Genomic DNA, 21,124 nt, shown 5'->3' with positions numbered 1-21,124 from the left:
TTTTTCGTTTATTGTGATCGCTAGCAAATATACCTTAATCCAGCGATGGTTCGCGTCGTTTGTTTGTTTGTTTATTTATGTTTTACGTCGTATCGGCATATCTATTGCAAGAATGGCAGGTTAACTTGGTATACAGGTACAGATAACGTTATTTAGATCGTGCAGCTTAATTACAAGCCGACATAAAATTTTCGGAAAATATGCCACTGTCGAGCGATTAAAGGAAACCTTCATTTGTGTTTCAGGACAAGCGGCCTATACCTAAAATTCAAAGGATCATGTTCATCAGGTTCTGCAAGCAGGCATCTAACAGTGAGTCAATTCCCTTTAACACGAAGTATGCAAATACACGTGACAAAGAAAATTGAAATACGCAGTTAAAAGCAACGATGCAGTTGAGGCAAAAGAGAAAGACTTTTGAAAGGCAGCGAATGCAGCGGTGACCCCGACAATTTATTCGACGGATGAGAACGGAAAGCGACGGAAATATTTCGAGCGATGCGGCGAATGGACATGCGTATAAAGCGAACAGCTGTTGAAAGCATAGCTTGCCGCTGACGCCGAAACCAAAACGGGGGTTGGGTTGGGAAAGAAAAGGGAAATAATCGGAAAGTGCTCGCTCTTTCTCTCTCTGTCTCTCCGACAAGCATCAAGAGAGGCTTCCAGACAGACTTAATAAAAGGCGCATCGGGTATCGCCGTGGCGATTGGCACGCAAGAGCCTCGCAATTAATACTCGCGAGAGAGAGGTTCGCGCGCGCATTCGGGGCGGAGAGCGCGCTCGCGGTACGCGTATATAAGCCGCGACGCGGCGCACAGTGCACGCGAAGGAACAGAGCGAGCGAGAGACAATGGGCGCGCGAGTGAGCCTCGGCGATATATCACCGTATATACATCCCTCTTCCTTCGCTGCCGCTGCCGCCGCCGCCGCCGCCGACGCCAGGAAGTTTACCCAACAGCGATACTTCTTCTAATGCATGCGGCAAAACAGAGAGCGGTTTCTCTCTATGCATATGCGCGCTTCATGCCATTGTCTTTCGACCTCCCTCCCCGCCCGGTCGCGAGCACTGACGAATTTACGAGGTGATTGGCTCGCGGTATTAGCGACTCTCTCTCCCTTCCCCTGCGATTTTATCGGGAGGCCATTTGCATGCCTATTCTTTTGTAGCTAATGGATGCCGGAGTCTCCGGTTCGTTTCGGCTTCCAATGAAAATGAGAAGAAGAAAAAAAATTCGCCGAATACGACCAAAGTGATCAACGAAAACTCGATCTTTATAGTCTTACGAATGTTTCATTCAAATGTCGTTCTACGCTCCATGTTTCAATTGCACGCAAATCGAAATATTTAACGCTTGTTGCAATGTAAAAAGGACATTATTTCATTTTGCTCTTGCGATCGGCGACGACTAGTTTATACGTGATTAGTAATAAGTTTCCCCGCGTTAAGCTCCGACAAATTTGCTACTCCGTCAAACTGGACGTCAGCTCCATCTCGATTTAGCTGCGATTGTCGAAAACCCGCGGGATTCTTTTTCGCGATCAGTTAGTTCGCAAAGTAACAATTCGATGGTGGCATCGGGCAGTGAAACGGGCACTTTTTCGTACGTACACACACAGCACGTGCAGCGAACATCAAGCGAGAGCAGTTTATCTCTGCTTCTTTTTCGCATAATACGTCACGTCGCGAATGAAGGCCCGATGATTCATAACAGTAGTACACACAAGTGCCTATCCCGCGAGCGTCAACTACGTTTTAGTAGCAGGCGCGCGCGCGCGCGAGTTGGATATAAAGCCAAGGGGGAAAGATCTATCGCGCGCGGGTCGGCGCATCGTGTAAATGACAGTCATTTGGTAGAAAAGCGGCGAACCTTCCGCGAGCGGGATAATGGCATACGCAAACCGCAAACCACCGCTAAGCCTCACGGCCGCGTTTTTCCCCATCTCCCTCCTCGGCCCTCCTCTCGGCCGCGCTGAGCAAAGAGCGCGCGGAGCGCTGTGTGCGCATTTCTTGCCACTCGTTGCGCGCGACTAATTTTCGCGCGCGCGCGCGCGCGGCCCGATCCCGGGAAGCGTCGATGTCCAGCGCGAGCCGTTACGCTGCACGCGCTTTCATGAATCCGTAGGTCGAGTTTTTGGAGCGGACTTCTTTTTTTCTCTCTCTCTCTCTCTCTCTCTCTCTCTCTCTCTCTCTTCTTTTTTGCGACCGAGCCTCATTATCCGTCGATCCATTTACTGCAGCTTGTAAGGTTGCCGTAGCCATTAGACCGACACCGCCGCCGCCGCCGCTGCGGCGACTAGTTGTAATTGTTTAATGAGCTGCGAGATGGAGAGAAAAGAAAAAAGAGAAGATCCGAGCGAGCAGGAAGCGCCTAGAAACGTATCGGGCACACCGCGTACGGTTGTCGCTTCCTCGTATACGCTCGGCGCGTCGCGCGCACTTGGCTAATTGCCGAAAGTTTTCGCGAGCGCGGACGCGGGTTGCACGCCGAGCCTGTGGCTAGTTTGCGTGGCGCGAGGTCATCCGAAGTCGGGGGATGGAGGAGACGGCCCGAGAGGCGTGGGAACAGCAGCGTCGCTCTTGTAGCTATTTAAAGCCACGAATTAAGCTCTTTTTCGTTTCTCTCTCGACCGAGAAGAGGGAACGGAACCTTCCGTGCACAAGACAAGAGAAAGAAAGAGAGAGATAGAGAGAGAGGAAAGATTCTCTCTATTGGCACAGGCCGCGAGACGCGTGCGCATACTTGTATAGGCAAGCTACGCCTCGCGAATATTTGTCGGCGATGGGAGCAACGAGAATATTCGCCAGAGGGTAAACGCCGCTACATCGATGTTTGGCGAAAAATTCACTGGTATTGGCCGCTGGATAATATTGGCTCTAGCCTCTCTTCTTTTTTCAATTTCATCTCGATTGGATTTTATCGTTTAAATCGCAACCGTTTATCGCCAATCGACGTTGCTTTGTTATCGCGTTATTTTCATTTGCAGCTGATTGTACGGGCCTCTGCGAAATGCTAATTAAGCGTCAAATATCGGAGCTAAAACCAAGTCGTAAAGAGAAACGGTTCGCCCACACGATCGTGTAAATAAACAGCGGTGCGTCCGAGAGAGAACATTAACGGAGTGCTCGTTGCATCGGCAAGAGCGTCGGAAAATATTGATGCACGGGCTTAATAAGCACCTGACGCTCTCGCAGCTCGCGCCGACACGCCGATGAAGCCATTAATTGGCTGCGTCGATCGGCCGACAGAGCAAACAAATACGAAATACAGGCCAGCCCACGGCGACTGCACGGCAATTGTCAACGTCTCGCTCCGCGGTGTGGCTCAAACAGAGCAAAAGAAAGCACTTAATTATCACGCTAATTAGGATATAATAGCCGTAGATTACAAGCGCGCGCACGTGGGCGCGCGAATGCGTGCGAGAGTGGGGGAGGGGAAGATGGTATACACACGTACACACGAGGGTCTCTGGCTCCCTCGAGCCTATTTCTGATCCGATCCGATCATCTCTCTTTCTTTCTCTACCTGCCTCGGCCTTCGCAAGATACCTTACTTTACGAGTATCGTTATTCGCCGGATATTTTTGTTGCTTTTCGTTCCGTTTGCCCGCGATTTCCTCGTAAATAAAGCTGCGCGCACGCGGAAAGCGTGTAGCGCGTTCGCTTACCGAGCGCCTTTTCCACTCCGCAACGTGCTGCCCGCTTATCTTATTACCCTACATTTAAATCGTGCGCTCTTTGTGCTTCCAGCTTTTCTGCTATTTTTTCCTCGCAATGTTATATTGCGCTTTTGCCAGCATCTCACCTTTTCCTAGTAGCACGACTAATGCATTATTCTCAAGAATTCTTCAGTTGCGGAATCTCTTATCAGTTTCAACGTTGATCAACCAACGTGACCAACTTATCGTTATAAGGCAAGGCTAAATTTTCGTAAACACGACTTGCTGCCTTGACGTCGCTCTTGAGACGATTGACGCTTTCGCACTCGCTCTCCACGCTGCATTTGACCAATATCAATCGACGGGAAGTTGCCCACGCACAAAATTACCTATCGACAGAAGGAATACGAGAAAAAAATGGAGGGGAAAGGGGAACAATGACGAGAACGATGTGGAGCAAAAGAAAACGGAAAAAGCTTTGACGTTCGCCGAGTTTTGTGTGTTGCCATAATGAGGCAGCTCGCGATCCTCTCTATGCGCACTCGCAGAGGGGGAGGATCGTCGTGATCGCGAACAACGATCTCGATATCGCCCGATCTTATCACGCGTCGAACTACATGCCCCGGTATTTCTCTATATAGCACTTTCAAAGGTTGTGCGTATATGCCACCCACTATGCAACCAATCGCACGTGTAACGTTTCCTTCCCTCGAACTACGTACAGCGTGTTATTTTGTACTTTTTTATTTGCTTTTTTTTTGTTTTAATTTATCACCGTAAAAGGCCAGAGAATGCCTTTACGGAGAAAAAGAAAATTGCTCGAAAATTAATTTCGCGAAAAAAAAAATGCCGCTACATTATCAGAAAGTACATACTAAACATATAGAAGCGGAGTATTAAAAGAAAAAGCAAAGAGAGAGAGAGGGAGAGAGAGAGAGAGAGAGAGAGAGAAAGCGGTCGGGCTAATTTCGAGGTTAAAAGGCAATGCGGTAATGAAAGCGGCGGTTACGCGATATTCCCTCATTACAGAGAGCCGGTCGCCGGGAGAATGCGAAAAATGACCGGGCATCGAGATCGAATGCGCGTACGGAGGTGTTCATCGCGTTCAGCCGCGTCGATCACACACGAGCGCACACAATGTAATAGAGTGCACGGAGCGCGCGTCGGCGGCGTCGCGATTAACGATAAAACCCGTTCGGCGCTTTCCTCTCTCTCTCGCTCCCTCTCGTGGCCGGGAATATATAGCGGGAATCGGCTGCTCATCAATAATGCACGCGAATCGCGCGAGCGGAGCGCATGGCCGATGCATACATGCATGCGCGATGGGAAAGGGCCGCGCGGCGCAGCAGCCCTTTTCAGCTCTCTCGTGGGATACTTTAGCGTATATACACGTAAGCGCCCTTGAACACTTGTATATACGCGGCACGCAAACTCGGTGCCCCTCTCTTCGCGCTGTTTATTCGCCAAGCCGAGACCGCTACCGCGCGCGAGCGCGATTATCGTGGAATTTGAATGTTTGGCTCCGAGAGCGTCTCAAGCGAATGAGAAAAGGTAAAGAGAGACGAGAGAAGCATCGCGCCGTTAAAGAGACCTTCGACCCTGCCGGCGCTCGCGTCTCCGTGCACTTTTCGAGCGATGCACGCCCTTCTCGCCGCCATCGCGCGTTATTTACACGCGAACGCGCACACGGACGCGGCCACTCGCTGGAGAGATGACCTTCGATGCTATATACGCGCGGCATTAAACATTTTGGTATATGAGCTCGCTCGCGCTGCGCGGTACAGCTCATATTTATCTATAATTTGAATCTTGATGGACTGTAATTTGCTAGTATCCATCGTAATTAAAGTAACGTACGAGCTCACCGTAACGTTTTTCTACACCCTATGTATGTATGTGTGTAGGCAGAGGGGGGCAAATTTTTAAATTATGCCGTGCATAATTATTGCGCTTCGACATATTCGTATACGCTTTAGCGTGATAGCATACATTATTGATAAAATATACTTAAATCGTAGGAGCGTTGTTCGATGCATCTTCGGTAAAAGCCTTCGTTTTCACGGTTCTACCGGCAAATAGCTAGTTCGCTATTTCTTCGGAGTAGACACCCAGGAAGGACCGACTGTTTTCGCGACAGCTTATACAAATGAATAACCCTTCGTTCCGCCGTAAGATTGTCTCGGTAGGTTTTGCTCTCGATGGAGTCGTACGCAGCGCGGAAAGCCGAGGCATTCCATTTTCATATCGAGCGGATCTCGCGTCGGGAGAAGAGAAAAATCGACGATACGCGTGTAAATGTAGGTCGCCGAGCTTGCACCATTAATTCAAGCTCGGCGAACGATTAATCAGCGCTCGGTCGCGGCCTTCGATATATTTGCCATTTTTCCACGAGTTCAAGTGCAGGCATTCCCGCGAGCGAAACGAGAAGTCGGCGGTGGCTAGCGCGCACTTTTATAATTGGTAGCGTTTGGTTTTTCTAGGGCCGCGCGAGAGACAGGCAGAGAGAGAGAGAGAGAGCGCCTCTAAACCCATAAATCAAAAGTCGATCGCGCTCGGCGGCGGCGTTGCAGAACCGGTAATCGTCGCTCCTGACAAACGTCGAGCGAAAGAGGAAGAAAAAACAAAACAAACGACAAATAAAATAGGAATCGTCGTCGCGTGGATAGAGTTGCCGAGTGGCTTTTCTAGACCGGACTCCTTATAAACCCGATACGAATCTCGCCGACCGAAAAAACTAAGGGATGCTACGTATATATATGTGCGAGTAACGCGATAGTCTCGAACAAGCCGTAACTCGATGCTGCGCGTACCGTCGCATTGACAGTTGCAGAAGTCACGAGAGGTGCTCTCTGCGCCTGTGAAAAACAAATCGCGGCGTCGCGATCGGGGGGAAGGCTTCGTTGCCCGCGACTTCTTTGCCGCGGACGCGAGCGCGCGATTAATCCTCGCGTCGGGATACCCAGCGAATGTTTTTGACGATCGTCGTCCCCCACCTCTTGTTTTTCTTTTTTCCTTCATTTTTATTTACTTATTTATTTATTTTTCGTTCTCTCTTGCGTCGCAAACGAGAATCGACAATGCCGTTAGGTGCCCGACGCCGGTGAATAATCAGGAGGGCAGACGATTTACAGTGGCGACGCGAGCGATAAACGACCGAGCTGCGCCCTGCGCCCCGAAAATTATTATCCCCCCGCCCGCGCGTAAACTCCTTTATAAATCGAGGCGACGTCGCCCATAAAAAATCATTTTTCGTCTACATACGCGAGCCGAGCGCGTAATTCTTATAATTCACAGCTGCGCGCGATAATTAAATGCCGCGCAACGCGACCACCTGCGAAGAGAGACGAGTATATAGGCTCGTTTTTCTTGCGCTGCTGCTGCCTGCCTGCATTGACAATTTAAATTTGTTGTTTTCGAACGACCACGATGTTAATTTGTGCCCGCTTGGTATGTGCGACGTTTCGTACTGGCATAAGAAACGTCTTCCTCTTTTTTTCTTTTGCTTTTCATCGGGATCAAGAGGGAAAGGGAGAGGAGGCTGTTGTAATTGCCATTTTTTTTCTTTCTCTCTCCAGGGACTTTGGTTTTCATAGCCGATTGACGCGCTCCTATAAGTTTCATTGATTTTTACGATTTTGGATGCGCGTCTTTCTTGCTCCGGTCAACAGCGCGCGAGTAATCGCGCTTATTAAATTGCGAGATCGCAATGCCATAGACTTTACAATTGATTTCGGAAAACTGCATAGCGCACCTGCTCGAGTAAAGCACACATCGATGTGTCAATAATCTTAGATCGCGAAGACTCGAAGAACCGATCAAAATAGCGATCGCGCAGAATTCGCCGAGCGATAAATCACTCGTCGACTACCGGTACACCTGACCGTAAATATATAATCCGATGCCAAAGAAAGGTAATAAAAGGCACGCTTATTCACACGCGCGTTTAATCAGCAGCAACCTACATAGCTGCGAGCGCGAGCCCTCAATTAATCGGCAATAAAGCAAGAACTGACGTCGTATTGGGGTCTCCCTCTCTCTCTCTCTCTCTCTCTCTGTCGATTCGCGAGCGACTACCGTACACGCGGATTCCGTCCGCCGCGGCGCATCGCCCGGTGATCGGAAGTCGAAGAGAAAAAAAGGAAAAGCTCGCGGAGGTGGCTAACGATCAAGGATCTCCCTCTCGCTTCTCTCGAACGTAAAGTGCGCGCGCACTTAATCGAGAAACGAGAGGCAGACGTGCTCCACGCGTAATATAGCTCGCGGTTTTCTTTGTCCAATCGGCAGGTCGGTCGGTCCTCGATCGGGCGCAATTTTCGAAAGTTAATCGATGATAATTATTAATACGAATCCCCCCCGCCAATAATTACCCGCATGAGCGGTCGCGCGAGGCGATAGCGATCCGTGCCTGTGTGCAGAAGAGTTTTGTGCGAACCGGTTTTTCCCCGGAGCGGCTCGCCACTGTAAAAATGAAATCGTACTGTACGTCGATCAGCCAGTTACATAATTAGCCGGACGCGCGAGCGAAAGTAATCCGCGAGTCGAGCGCGCGCGGAGAGAGAGAAAAATGAAAGGAATCGTCGCCGTGGTAGTCGCCACTGCCGAGCTTTCAATTATCCGAGAATTTCGAAGCGAGCGAGGAAGAAAAAAAAGAAACGGCGAAGGAGAGTATCCGTTGAGCTGGTGGTTTCTTTCCGCTGGTCGAATTCCTTGGCAAATCGCAAGTGTAAGTATCGGTTTTGCCGAGTAAGGATCTCCGATCGATTGGCTTTGACCTTCGAATAGCAATTTAATTCCGGGCTAGTTTCTTCTTTCTTTTTCAGCTCTCCGCCCCTCTCGCCGGAGGAATCATCATCGCGTTAAAGTGCTTCAGCGGTCTTCTCTCGTTCCAGGCCCCGAGGCTGAGCTTCCCAGGAAGGTTAAAGGTCGCAAGGTCCACCTCCTTTCTCGCGTGCACACACACGGGCGCGCGCGCACACAGAACCAATCCACCTCCTCTTCCACTTCTTTTTTCAGAGAGAGGAACGCCAAACTTCTTTTTTTCGTTAGCCCACATGCTTTCGGCTCGAATTCCTTGTATTTTTTGTGTGCTGTGTTACGGATGCTCGCGGAAGGCGATGATCTAATGCCGTGTGTATCATTTCGTTGCGTAACCGCATCCTCTTTTTTTCTCGGTAAATCATTTTGGACCTGTCCTTGTTCGTATTCCGAATGTTCGACTAAACCCAGCCCTGTCTACTCGAGGCGTCGCTCGAAAGCGCGGACTTTGCGAGATCGGCGTATTCTGGTTAAGCGCAAAGTGTTCGCAGGTCTTCGCGGGGAAAAAATGCACGCGAACACAAACGCTCGCGTCGACTGCTATTTCTAGCTCTGAGAAAAGCTTACCTCACGCGTGGTTCGCATTCCCTGTGCACGCGCGCAAACAGCTGTTCACATCGCGAGAGAGAGAGAGAGAGAGAGAGAGCACGCGCGATTCAGGGAACAATTCGAGTGCGCGATGCCATGTTGGACGGAGGCGAGTTTTTCTGCTTTTTTTTTCCTCTCCGCTGGTAAACAAGAAAGTCGTTGTCATTTAGCGTTCGACTCTATCAGACGGCGCGCAGGACCCATTATCGTTAGATTTTTCTAACGATAATGGGATAAAAGCAAATAGCAGCAAGCAGGCAGCGAAAGCTCGGCGGTACTCCATGACCAAACTCAACAGCTCGGTCGCGGCGGCAACGTCTCCATCGCGCCGAAGCAAAAATAAAGAGAAAGCAGATAGGCGATCTCGTGGCGAAAGAGTATCGCCGTAACCCCACTATACGGCCATCTCCGATTTGGGAAAAAGATCGGCTCGCTCGGCTGCAATTACGGCTCGAGCTCGGTTCGATTGGCCGGCTTGGCTTTGCGCGGGAACGCGCCGCCAATGCGCGCAGCTGCCGCAGAGCAGAGAGAGAGAGAGAGAGAGACTCTCGAAGAGGCCCCCGTTGCATAGAGCGCGCACGAGGAAGGTCCTTTAGTCTAGTCGCGCGGCGGCCCGCGCCAACACGCCGCTTCTATAGCGTATTGTGTTTATCGTCGCGTACTCCTACCACCTCGCCGGCTCTTGTGCGCGAGTTCGCGTTTCGCTGTGATCGATCAGGATGTTAGTTTTGCTCACGAGCAACGATGTTAGAGTGATCTCCTCTGCGTGAAATGTGTAAGTTCCGATATCGGGACAAACGCCACCGATCGAACGACAATAAAGAACGCTGTTGGGAGTCGCGCGGACGCAAGGATTTATGTTACGGGGACGTTCGACCAAGTTGAGCATTTAAATGCGCGATTCGATCGACTGTGCGGTAAAAATTACAGCGAGTCCCAAAGAAAACCAAGGCGCTCGCAACGATAATGATTTTTTTTTTGTTTTTTTTTTTTTTGTTTTTGCGAAACGACAACCGTAGACGTGTCAGTGTAACACACGGCGCGGCAAGCGTTCTCGAGGACCGCTGGGAAGCTTCGGCGGTATTCCGACTCGGCGCGCGCGCCGATTTAGGAAAACGCATCGCGATGCTGATGAATCGCGACGAAGACGAAGCTCGGACTCGTTGCAAATATGTGTGCTAGGAGTGCATGATTTATCGGCTCTGTCGCCGATGCGCGCGCCGAGAAAGCGCTTCCCGCAAAGAAATGAGAGAGAAAGAGGCGCGTATACAAGCGCGCAAGCCGAGCACGCGCGTTTAATCATCGCGATTCGTAATTATTTTGACCGCAAATTGCCCAGCTGGAGAGAGCCCCGAAGACCGGTGTGTTTTCTAATGCCGCCTTCCGCAAGTAGCCATTGTGCTTTGTTTGCGCTGCGGCTGACGCTGAAAGCTCGGCCATTATCTCTCGGCTGAAATGACATGTACAATTTTGTCGTCGTAAGTTCTTTGTGTGGCTACGTATGCCAATCACCGTGCATTCCGAGCGAGCGTCGCAAAGCAGTCGATGCGGTTGCGACGACGACGACGACGACGACGACGCGACGACGACGACGAGCGCGAATATAGACGTCGCGAGTGGAGAGAACTCACGGACGTGAGAGGGCAAAAAGCGTCCGCCTTCCCTTAAGACGCATGCCACTTTATGAATTATTGAGAGGACGCCGCTAAGAAAGCTCTCGCCGTCGTCGCGCCATCTTGAATTCCTAAGGATTTTCTTTTCGTCTCATATAATGAATACCTGTGATTTGATTTCGTGCTTCTTTTTTTACGCTGCTGACGACAGCTGCGGATAAAGACGCGTTCCTATCGGCTGGTGCATTGCAGTTTTATCGGATTACTCCGAGTTTTTTGCCGACTAGTCGTTAAGCACATTGATTTTTTTTCAAGGGATCCGCGCGACTTCAGTAACGACCGCTTGGAAGCAAGAGACTCATATATCGGTCGATTATCAAAGTACTCGGCAAAAATAGAGAGAGAGAGAGAGAGAGAGAGAGAGAGAGAGAGAGAGAGAGAGAGAGAGAGAGAGAGAGAGAGAGGCCCCTCGCGTTTAATATCAATGTAAATAAGGAGATATAAAGAGAAGACTGGCAAAGGAGCCGATAGGAATCCCCATCGAATATAATTCCCAGTCGGGCGCGCGTTATAAAAAAGCTCGAGCGCAGGCGCGCGCACGCGACTGTGACGCGCGCAAAAACCCGTCGATTGCTTAGGAGCGCCGATACGCGCGACGAGAGCGAGCGAGCCAATCGTACCATGTCGTCGCTGTTGCGAGTGAGCCTCCCGACAGGCCTTCTCCATTCGCGTACATATATATATGCGTACGTGTACGTACGCGCATAATCCTCCAGCTTTAATAGGCAATTTTATCGAGCGCGGCGACGTTACGCTGCTCTTTGATTATCGAAGGAGAAATAAGAGAAAAGCCCCCTCTTAGCGTAAGCGAATTTCACGATAGGAATCGCCGGCGGGATGGAGGCCAGCGTCGCGCGCAAACGTTCCACGGCGAGGCTTCGATTGTCTCGCAGATCCATCGGCCCGAGCGCCGTGCTAATTCCACTGGTTTGTTTTGTCTGTTTGCAGGAGAGTTGAAAAAGCGCTACCTGTCGAGCGCCAATAACGAATCGGAGCCGCGACGAGGCAGCGAGATCGAGCTAACGACATCGAGTGTCGAGCGGGGCACAACCTCGGCGTCGCACGACGACCACGGCCAAGAGACCGTCCTCAAGGTTCCGTATATGCACAGTAACGCCCGATAATCTTGGCGCTCGACAACTATTTTCAATTTTCGCGAGCAAATTGACCCGCGGCTCGCGTAACTGGATCCAACGGCTATCAGCCCCCCCCCCCCCCTGATAGCGATGCGTTTAGTTGCGATTCGTCTTTCGTTCGAATGGGAATCCACGCGGCTGCGGACGCGCGTAGCCTTTGTCGAGCCCCCCCCCCCCCCCCCCCATTCTCTCGCGCGTTCCGAACGACGGCCGTTTTTCCAGCGACGCGGCCCAAGTCGTTATCCAAATCAACTCGCGGCTTACGAGCGCTTGAAAAAGACACGTTTAAAGCCCTTACACGCGGCTGGCCGTCTTACATAAAAAGAAATGGCGCGTACACGAGTAATCCGCTCTTATAAATCAATATAATCCAGTGCGCGCACAGGTTTGCTCTGAGGCTCTCTCTCTCTCTCTCTCTCATTGAGCGAATCGCGCATATCACGCTCTCCCGATTGTTACTTGCATGCGCTCTGCTCGCGCTCGCGCAAGAAGAGGGCAGAGGTAATTCGCGGTGAAAACTGGTTCCGGAGTGAAGAGAAACACATGGGAATTTCGCGCGGTAGAGGAACACATGCGCCTGCGCACACCGGCACATCGTAATCGAAATTACCGGCTTGAGATTCTTCAGGGAGAGAGAGAGAGAGAGAGAGAGAGTTGGAGTGCGCGTCGGATGAATGGGAGGCGATACGATATATATAGAACGCGTGGGCTTTTGTTGCTATCGACTAGAGATTAAAGGGAGGCATAAGCTTTGAAGTTGCTGTGTATCGTATGTGTACCGATCAACGGCTTTGCGAGATTGAACCGCTTCGTCGTTTTTTCCTCCTCGTTCTCTATTGCAAAGAGGTTATAGCGGAAGTTTATTTGTTCAGGCACGCATGCCCTATTCAATAGAGCGCGCAAAAGTATCGTTTACAAACTGTACAATGGGCACCGTATGGAATATTATCGATCAATTTTTTCTTGTTTTTTTTTTTTTTTTTTTTCTTTTTCGCTTGCTTCCCGACCGACCGAAAAAGAGAATTTTTTTCTTTCGGCTCGCTCTCGCGTCGCCGAGCCACGTAGAGCGAGCGCGAGGCGCTCTTTCCCGCGCTAACGAAGGATAATGCAACGTCCGCGGGACAAAATGTCAAATTCTAGGCGCCAGCGATTAGCGGCGAGCGTAGGCTGTCGCTGCTGGCGTTGCGCGCGGGAGCTGAATATCCTTCTCGCCGCTTCCCCGCTGCGAGAGGCGCGCGGGGCTAATTTGCCGGCGGGACGATTATCTCTCTCGCGAATTCGCAGAAGGCGAACACGATGGAGCGAGAGAAAGATTGCGAGAACTCGGACGATCGTGCGACACGCGCGCGCGAGCTCGGGGGAACAAACGCTCTGGCTGACGTCCGTCGAGGCTAGATGGGTTCTCAAATCAACGCGCCGCTTCGTTGCGGGACACGGCTATGGAGCTGTAGTCGACGCGCGGGACGCAACGACGATATAATTTGATCGGCGAAAAACAAAACCGAAGGAAAGAAGAAGAGGGCGACGCGTCCGAGCTGGCACGAAATGGAAAACCAAGCGGCGAGAGGAAGAGCGAGGAAACGGGGAAAAGATATAATTAACGCGATAAGCGGTGGCCAGCGGGGGGCGCCGGGTGGGGGAACTGACCAAGACCAGCGAGAAAGCTCGAGCGCTACGCGACTTGGGAGCTTCGCGTAGTCGCAACTTGCACGCGCACCTCGACCGTTCGCTCGTCTATTCCTTTTGCGCGGCAGCAACGCCGTGCCTGTGACAATGATTTGTAATGCTGCGCGTCTCTCTTCTCCCTCGTTCGCGACGCTTCGCGCTCGAGCTTTACGGAAATTATACACACGCGAACAACTTTACCTTGCTGCATCTTATACCGCGATCTCGCGAACAATCAACGTCGCTATTCAACTTTTTAGCTATTAACTCGATGCTGATAGTGATCGTTGTTTTCGTTAAATGTCACTTCAAATTCATTTATTCTTCATAGTAAAAATTAAGGCATATAGAATTCATATCTTATACAATGAATAAAAAATACGCAGGAGAAAAAATTTCTTAATTTATTGGTCGCGTTTTCGAAAAAAAAAAAAATAGAATTTTCGTTTTTTAAACCAAGAAAAAATGGCTATTTTTAAGAAAGATTTCTCAAATTTGAGAAGCTTTTACCGAGCGTCCTCGGCTCACAATTACGGAGTCACGTTATTCAGAATAAGAATCCGTATCAAGGATGGATTTTGCGTGATTTTCCTTTCGGGGATAAAGTTAATTTTGACATCTTGTACAATGGCTAGCGTCTAGCAGGATGGTCGCGTTAAACTCCGCAAAGGTGAAAAATGATCGATAGTTACCGTAGATCGCGACAGCCATCTGTCAAGCAAACGACGAACTGGCCATCCGATTACCGATGGAAAGATCGTCGTTCTGAAAATACGGAATAACCCGGTCGCGAAAGACACTGCGTCAAGCGTACATGCGGGATTCCAAGCGGGGAGCATTGTGATTTTTGCAAAACTGATACGTCCAGCACGTATACTAGCCGGCTCTCCGGAGAGTCCTAGATAAGATCGTCACGCCGCGAGCGAGCGCGTAACTGCTGTTTCAAAGCCATGCAAGCTAACAAACATATGCATTCACGGTAGCTCTTTTCTCCCCTATAGATAGATATCTTGAGAATTTCATTAGCATGATATCCCGAGAGAAAGAGGCAGAGAGCTACTTTCGCAGCCGATTCATTTTCTCGAAACGCGGAAATTGCAGTTTGATTTTTCTTTTCCATGTTGTTTTCATTCCCCCATTAACCGGGCAATAACGCGTTAGCGATCTCGTTTTCGGGACTCGCGCGTATCGAGCTGAAATAAATGGCAAAGTATCTTTATAATTACGAGCGCCTTCGGCCGCCTGCATACGCGCGCGAGTCATTAACTCGCCTACTCGGATACGTTGCCTTCCCCCACATTTTCTCGATTTCCACGCGCGCGAGAACTTTCTCCTTTCCCGTTCCGCGCAATCAGTTGTGCTTCTTCTGTTCCCGTCGGAAGACGCGCGCACTCGCTCTCATAATGTCTTCCATCTACGGGTAGGCTGTTCGATCCTCGCGGCTAATTTGCTAATTCGCGCGGCGGCAGCTCGAGAGACGGAAAGGGAAGAAGCGAAAAGAAGCGAAAAGAAACGAAAAGAAACGAAAAGAAACGAAAAAGAGAGAGAAAAGGCATCGCGTAAATTAATAAACTTGTGCTATGCGGTTATTAACTAGATCTCACGCGGCTGCGCACGTGACTGCGCGAAGGACAAGAAGAAAATCGCCAAAGTAATTACAGTTTGTGTCTGGCGCGAGAAAAGGAAATGGAAAACGAGCCTCGGCTGGCCGCCTATTGGCTGATGCGAAGACACGTGTAAGCCTTGCGTCTCGCGCGCGCGCGCGCGCGCGAGGAGGGAGAAGGTGTTCCATTACGCTTCTACGCCCATAAGACAATCTACGCGCTTGAGAGAGCGCGCGGCGTTCTAGACGTCCATTAGATTTAAATTATTGGAATGACTCGGTGTGTGTACCTCTGTAGCTTGTAGTAATCTTCGGTGGAACGGGTATTAGCACAACATCAAGTTTCATCCGAGACCATCGCTTTATAACACTGCAAAATTGATAGCTCAATCAACGCTCTTAACGCTTTGTATGCATAAGGCGCGCAGGCCACGCTTTCCTTTCTCTTGTGACTATATGACACGGCGCTTTCGCACGCGCCTCTTTCAGCCGACCACCGGTCGGCCATCCTAGGTCTAGCCAAGTCAGCCTTTTACTACTCATTTCCAAAAGTTATACGTTCTATTCTTCCCTGTTCGCAGGAAAATGGGTGTACGGCGCAGACGGTGGACCTGGTGGCGGACTGCCCGGAGTCGGTAGTAACGTCCTCGTCGCCTTCGTCGTCCTCGCCGCCGCCGTCGTCGCCGTCGTCGTCGTCCTCGCCGCTGTCATCGTCGTCGTTGTCGTCGCGGCCAATCTCACCAACGGACGTAGCGGCGAATTCGTCGAGCCCACCGGCAAGTCCAAGTATGGGCCAAAGGACCTCGAGCGTCGGGCTCTTGAGACCAAAAATCTCCTTGACCTGGGTGTTGCGCGGCCAGCAGTTTCACTCGCACAACCATCACCAGCACCAGAATTGCGTCCATCAACAGCAACAGCAGCAGCAGCAGCAACCACAGCAGCCGAGCAACAACAACAACAACAACAACAACAACAACAACAACAACAACATAATCAACAACAACAACAACAACAACAACAACAACAACAACAACAATATCAATAACAACAACAACAATAATAACAGCAATTTACTCAACAACCAACATTCAGTGGTGGTCGAATTGCACCGAGAGAAAGACACGAATCCTGGTGAGTAGTCGACGGTTCTCGCGATGCGCGTACGAAGCAAACTTGTGATATTTGTCGTCACTTGTATCGGCAGCGAAAGAGCGCGAGGAGAAGGAGCGCGCATTTCGCAGGAGCGTCAAAAGCGTGAATAGCGTAAAAAGCGCGAAGAGCGCGAAGAGTGGCAAAAACAACGAGGCGTCGTCGAGGAATAAGGACAGAAACAAGGAGAATCTGGACAAAGCGGACAGAAAGACGATTCCGCAGCACACCTACGACAAGATCGAGCGAGCCGACGCGGTGAGTTGCCATTTGAAACATGACGAATAACGCGTCGATCTGATCCTCCCTATCCAAGAGAAATCTCAACGCCGCGCAATTGATTAGGTGACGGAGAAGAATCAGCTGAACGAACCGACGGTGCTAAGCGAAAAGCGAGCGCTGGAAAAGGATCATCAAGTAATCAAAGAAGCCAAGGGGATCGACAAAGATAAAGTGAAGCGAGCCACATCCGAGCTAAACCTGATAGCTCAGGAAGCGAGCAACAGCGGCAACAATGCAACGCGAGAGAAGCCGCACAGGCATCGAAAACCCAAACGCGCCCACAGACCAAAAACGCCCAGCACGTTCGGCTACGAGATCGCCGATCTCGATTCGTTCCTCGCGAAGGTCAGGAAAGTCCTCGTCCTCGCCCGACGACTTGCCAACTAATCGAAACCAACGTTGAATTCAGGCAACGATCGAGCAGCCAGCCAACATTCCGGTGGTACTATCGACAGCGACGACACTGTACCAAACGCAAAACGGCACGCAAGCCGAGTTGGCTTTGCCCCTTGGCACAGTGGTCAACGCGATTTTTAAGAATCAAGCTTGGCTTTACGTACAGACGCCTCATGGCCACGAGGGTTACGTCGGTTACGCAGCTTGTCTTGCGCTTGGGATACTACCCCAGTCGACTCGCGGACATTGTTGGGAGGATTCGACCGATGTGTTTCCCAGGCCGCTCGGTAAGTTGCTTACTTCTTTTTTTTTGTATACACGCACGGACCTAATTATGATTGATTTTAGCGTCGTGGCGATGGGATTTTGCGATACGAACGATAATTATTGCGGGGCAAAACAAATATTTTCATCTCATTAATCATTTCAATATTCCGACTTTTTATTTTCTTTTTTTTTTTAATTGAATCTCTCGTACGGAAGTTGATTAACTGTCGTGTCGCAGAGACATATCGTTCCGAAAAAGAAAGCTTCGTTCAAAAATATCAGCGCCACTTACAGCTCGACAAACAAACTCAAAGAAAATGTGAAATGGCGCAACCAGTTTACCTTTACGACTTCCCCATCTGGTTCACAGATAATTTTCATCGTCTTATCGGATCAATTATCTTTTTGCAGGTAACCTAACGGACACCGAAAAGCTCCGTGATACGCGTTCCGAGTGCGGCGGCACTAGCAGACGAACAACCACCAGTAGCAATAACAGCAACAACAATAACGAAACACGTTGGGCCCGTCGAGCACAGTCTGTAATACCACGCTCGACGTCGACCGATCAGCAGCAGCAACAGCGCGAATCGAAAAGCGTCCGACATACGTTGTTGTTGGTACGCGAGGATTACGAGGATAACGAATCGAGTGAGACGTTGAATGTGAGCAAAGGCGACGTGGTGGTACTGCTGGCCGAGCGTGCGCCCGACTGGTTTTGGGTGAGAACTCGCGACGGACGACAAGGTTTTATACCAGCCGCTGTGGTTGGCCACGGCTTTTTATGAAAATCAATTCACGCCATTTGTGATCGTTGACTGATTATATTAATGTGCATTTTTCTCTTTCAGACGAGCTTAGTCAATTTAGTTTAATGAAAGTCGGTAAAGTTTTTTATCAATAACTCATGTGGGAATATTATTTTGTAATTTAATAAGATCTTTATTTATTTCACATAAATAAATAAATGTTCATTTGTGTACATACGTATTTTCTTATTTAATATCTCATTCGCTTTTTTATTAAGTTGAACAAATCGAGTTATATTAAATTCATTTGATCAATTATTTGAGATGTACAATTATAGTGATCATATATCTACTGGTAACAAGTGCAATTGAACTGATTATTATTAAGCGACAATACTTGCACTTGTACTCGAAATTTACGGCGTTTTCTATCCCTAATTAGGATTATTAATCAATGTAGATTAATGTAATCTCACTGTACATTTGTACAAATTTGCGCTTTATGATTGGATATAAAAATATTTGCAATAATATATTAAAATGTTTAATAAAATGTTGCTCCAATTGTTTTATTTCAACCTTTTATCTCGACAAATGAAAACTAAAAATAATATGCACATTACGAATTTCACAAAAAAACATAAGACTTTTCTTGTTACTGATTAATTACGTAAGTTAAGATTTAACGATTTTTTGATTGAATATAGAATTTATCAACAAATACACATTGGATCGTGTACTTCGAACTTATAGCCAAAAATTGCATAAAAAGCTTGTTGGAATAATTCAATTAATTCATAGTATTCTCTATTAGGTTTTTTTGTATTTACTGATAAAATAGTAATTGAACTGGCTAAGCTTGATAAAAGATCCATCTTATTACCTTCATATTTGTCCATTCCTATTTTTGAAATAGTTCTTTGATGCTCTTTACTTCTAACAATAGCTCTTACAACTGATAACTTTGCTTCTTTCTCTCTAACAAGAGTCTGTAAAAAATAGATAATGTATTTAAGCATGTCTTCCGTGCAAAATTTCATTTTCAATTCTTACCAAAATAGAAGGAAGCTCATCAAACAAAGGCCAAATTTCAACACAAGCTAAACAAGAACACTTGAAAAAATACTTTTTTAAAAAATCTTCCCTTTGTGTTTTTGAATGGAAAGCAAAATGACAACCATAATCATCAAATATCTAAAAAAAGAATAGTTAGTAAGTAATATTACAAATAAGAAGATTCTTTTGATAAGTAAATTACCTGTGAGCCTTGTTTTATAGGGCAAATAGCATAAAATACTTGCTGCATTGTTTGGTCTTTCATAACAGTGCATCTATTTATATTAGGATTGCAACTATGATTTAGCAGACTTGCTACTGGACCAATTACTGAACCTATTCCTTCATATTCATTATCACGAAATTCGACAAACTATAATAACAATTATTCAGTAATAGAAAGAAATTATGAAATTATAATAATACATTTCTCAAAAATATAACCTCATGATCATTTATCTGAATAATTGTAGCATGGCAAGCAATCAGTTTTCCAAAAAACATAACATCCTTATTTTTACATAATGTTAAAATATCTGCATCTGAATTATCACCAAAAAAAGATGTAAGTGTAAATAAGTAATGCAAGATAAAAGCTGTATTTAAAGATATTGTTAAAATTTCAGGTCTATTTCTAACACTTTCATGACCCTCTAAATTATATAAAGCTTTATATTTATCACTGCGATAAATTCCATCTGATAAACATTTCATTATGTAATCTGAAAAAATTAAACTGAAAATTTTTCATCTGTTAAAGCTGACTTGTAAGAGATGGAATTTCAACTCACCATTACATTGATCAACTTTTTTAAGATCCTTTTTAAGATTCTTAATACTGCCACTCTCTCTTACAGCCAAAATTGCAAGTTTTAAACTAAATAATCCTATGCCTTGTATTGATAAGCTCTCTAAATATCCTCTAACTAGGCATTCAATATCATGATATTGCTTCCAAGCTTCATTTTTACAATTTTCAGAGCAATACATAGCATAAACACAATATTCACAAGGAATGATATCCCATGATCTCACAAAACAGTGTGAACAATGAGAGTAAATATTTTTTGAATGTAAAAGTGATGCATAAGGCTTTTCCACAATGAGAATTTCGCCAGCTTCAATGTCTCTATCAGCTATTAAATGTTTTCCAAACTCTTTGGTGTATTTGATACAAATAGCATCCGAAGCAGATGGTATACATTTGTTTGAATCAAATTTGAAACTACATTCTTCCTTCAATTTACAATCTTTTAACTCATGTTCGTGTATTGAAGTAGTCTCTGCCACTCTACTGATTTTCTCTTCAAGTAATTCTTTGGCCTCATCATTCAAATTCAAACTCTCTAATAAACTCCTTGCTTCTTCGCAAATTTTTTCAGATTCTGGGTTACCTAGCAGTTTTAAACATTTAGCTTTACGACGAGTCAAGTTAACTCTGAAATGATCTGGATAGCTAGACAATTGTAATGCTCTGTTAATGTCGCGAATACATTCATTGTGGAATTTTAAATGAAAGAGAACAGATGATCTATTCCCATAAGCTAGTGCTAATTCTAAGGATGACTCTTTTGCTTTTGCTATGCACTTGCAATATAATTCCCAAGCTTTTATTAATCCTACAAATCTGCTTTTTTGTTTAATAATTAATTTATCTGCTTGTTTTCTCAATTTTCTTGATTCTTCGTTGTCTTTTTGTTCACACTGTACGTCAAGTGGCAAAGTATCTTGTATTGCCTGCAAAGTAATCTGAATTCTAGCTTCGAAATCACTTTTTCTCTCCAACTCATCAACTAAACTATCCAACTTCAATAAAGATACTATATCTTGAGGCATCATAGTGAAAATGTTGATTTGCCAGATAATCAACCAACAATGAAGATAAAATATTATTTCAACTTTTATTAATATAGCTCGTTAATTTTTCAGATGTAATCGGTGAGTTTATTTCAAATTTATTGCTTACTACCTACTTTATAAGAACTTTTTAGTTAGAGCTTTACGTTAAAAAGAATATCAAAACATTCTCATATATTCGTTGTTTGGATTTTTAAATTGCGGCATAACGGCCAATTAGTAGTAGCACAC

The 21,124-nt window shown here is 47.2% G+C and overlaps 2 protein-coding genes across 4 annotated transcripts in view; one reads left to right on the top strand and one right to left on the bottom strand.

Annotated features, from left to right (window-relative positions):
- The window catches only part of LOC131673442 (myb-like protein A), a 30,926-nt gene extending 12,894 nt beyond the window's left edge, over window positions 1-18,032 (top strand). The window contains exons 2-8 of one of the 2 annotated variants that reach the window (XM_058951445.1): window positions 246-312; window positions 11,682-11,827; window positions 15,719-16,268; window positions 16,342-16,544; window positions 16,632-16,913; window positions 16,978-17,251; window positions 17,643-18,032. In XM_058951445.1, the coding sequence (XP_058807428.1) occupies window positions 279-312; window positions 11,682-11,827; window positions 15,719-16,268; window positions 16,342-16,544; window positions 16,632-16,913; window positions 16,978-17,251; window positions 17,643-18,019 (1,866 nt within the window). In that variant the 5' untranslated portion in view covers window positions 246-278 and the 3' untranslated portion in view covers window positions 18,020-18,032. Of the gene's footprint in view, window positions 1-245; window positions 313-11,681; window positions 11,828-14,929; window positions 14,955-15,718; window positions 16,269-16,341; window positions 16,545-16,631; window positions 16,914-16,977; window positions 17,252-17,642 lie in introns of those variants that run through there. The other variant, XM_058951446.1, reaches the window with a different exon arrangement.
- A 649-nt stretch (window positions 18,033-18,681) lies between these two features.
- Window positions 18,682-21,109, bottom strand: LOC131673440 (SET and MYND domain-containing protein 4-like). Of its 2 annotated transcripts, none has more exons than XM_058951443.1 (5): window positions 19,828-21,109; window positions 19,481-19,758; window positions 19,239-19,409; window positions 19,034-19,174; window positions 18,682-18,969 (listed from the first exon to the last, which is right to left on the bottom strand). In XM_058951443.1, the coding sequence occupies exons 1-5, from the start codon at window positions 20,873-20,875 to the stop codon at window positions 18,694-18,696; spliced, it is 1,914 nt and encodes a 637-aa protein (XP_058807426.1). In that variant the 5' UTR covers window positions 20,876-21,109; the 3' UTR covers window positions 18,682-18,693. The 2 variants fall into 2 exon arrangements, with proteins under 2 accessions (XP_058807426.1, XP_058807427.1); XM_058951444.1 differs by having other exon boundaries at window positions 19,834-21,109.
- Between the last annotated feature and the right edge of the window lie 15 nt (window positions 21,110-21,124).

Source organism: Phymastichus coffea, unplaced genomic scaffold (genome assembly GCF_024137745.1).
Source record: "Phymastichus coffea isolate CEN01 unplaced genomic scaffold, Cenicafe_Pcof_1.1 PCOF00178, whole genome shotgun sequence".
Lineage (NCBI taxonomy): Eukaryota > Metazoa > Arthropoda > Insecta > Hymenoptera > Eulophidae > Phymastichus > Phymastichus coffea.
The sequence above is the reverse complement of the archived record's forward strand: the minus strand, read 5'-3'. Positions and strand labels throughout refer to the sequence as shown.

Coding starts and splice junctions, on each gene's coding strand:
- LOC131673440 (XM_058951443.1), bottom strand. CDS start 20,875: ATGATGCCTCAAGATATAGTATCTTTATTGAAGTTGGATAGTTTAGTT. Junction 19,759..19,827: donor AAAAGTTGATCAATGTAATG/GTGAGTTGAAAT, acceptor TAATTTTTTCAG/ATTACATAATGAAATGTTTA. Junction 18,970..19,033: donor ATGAGCTTCCTTCTATTTTG/GTAAGAATTGAA, acceptor TATTTTTTACAG/ACTCTTGTTAGAGAGAAAGA.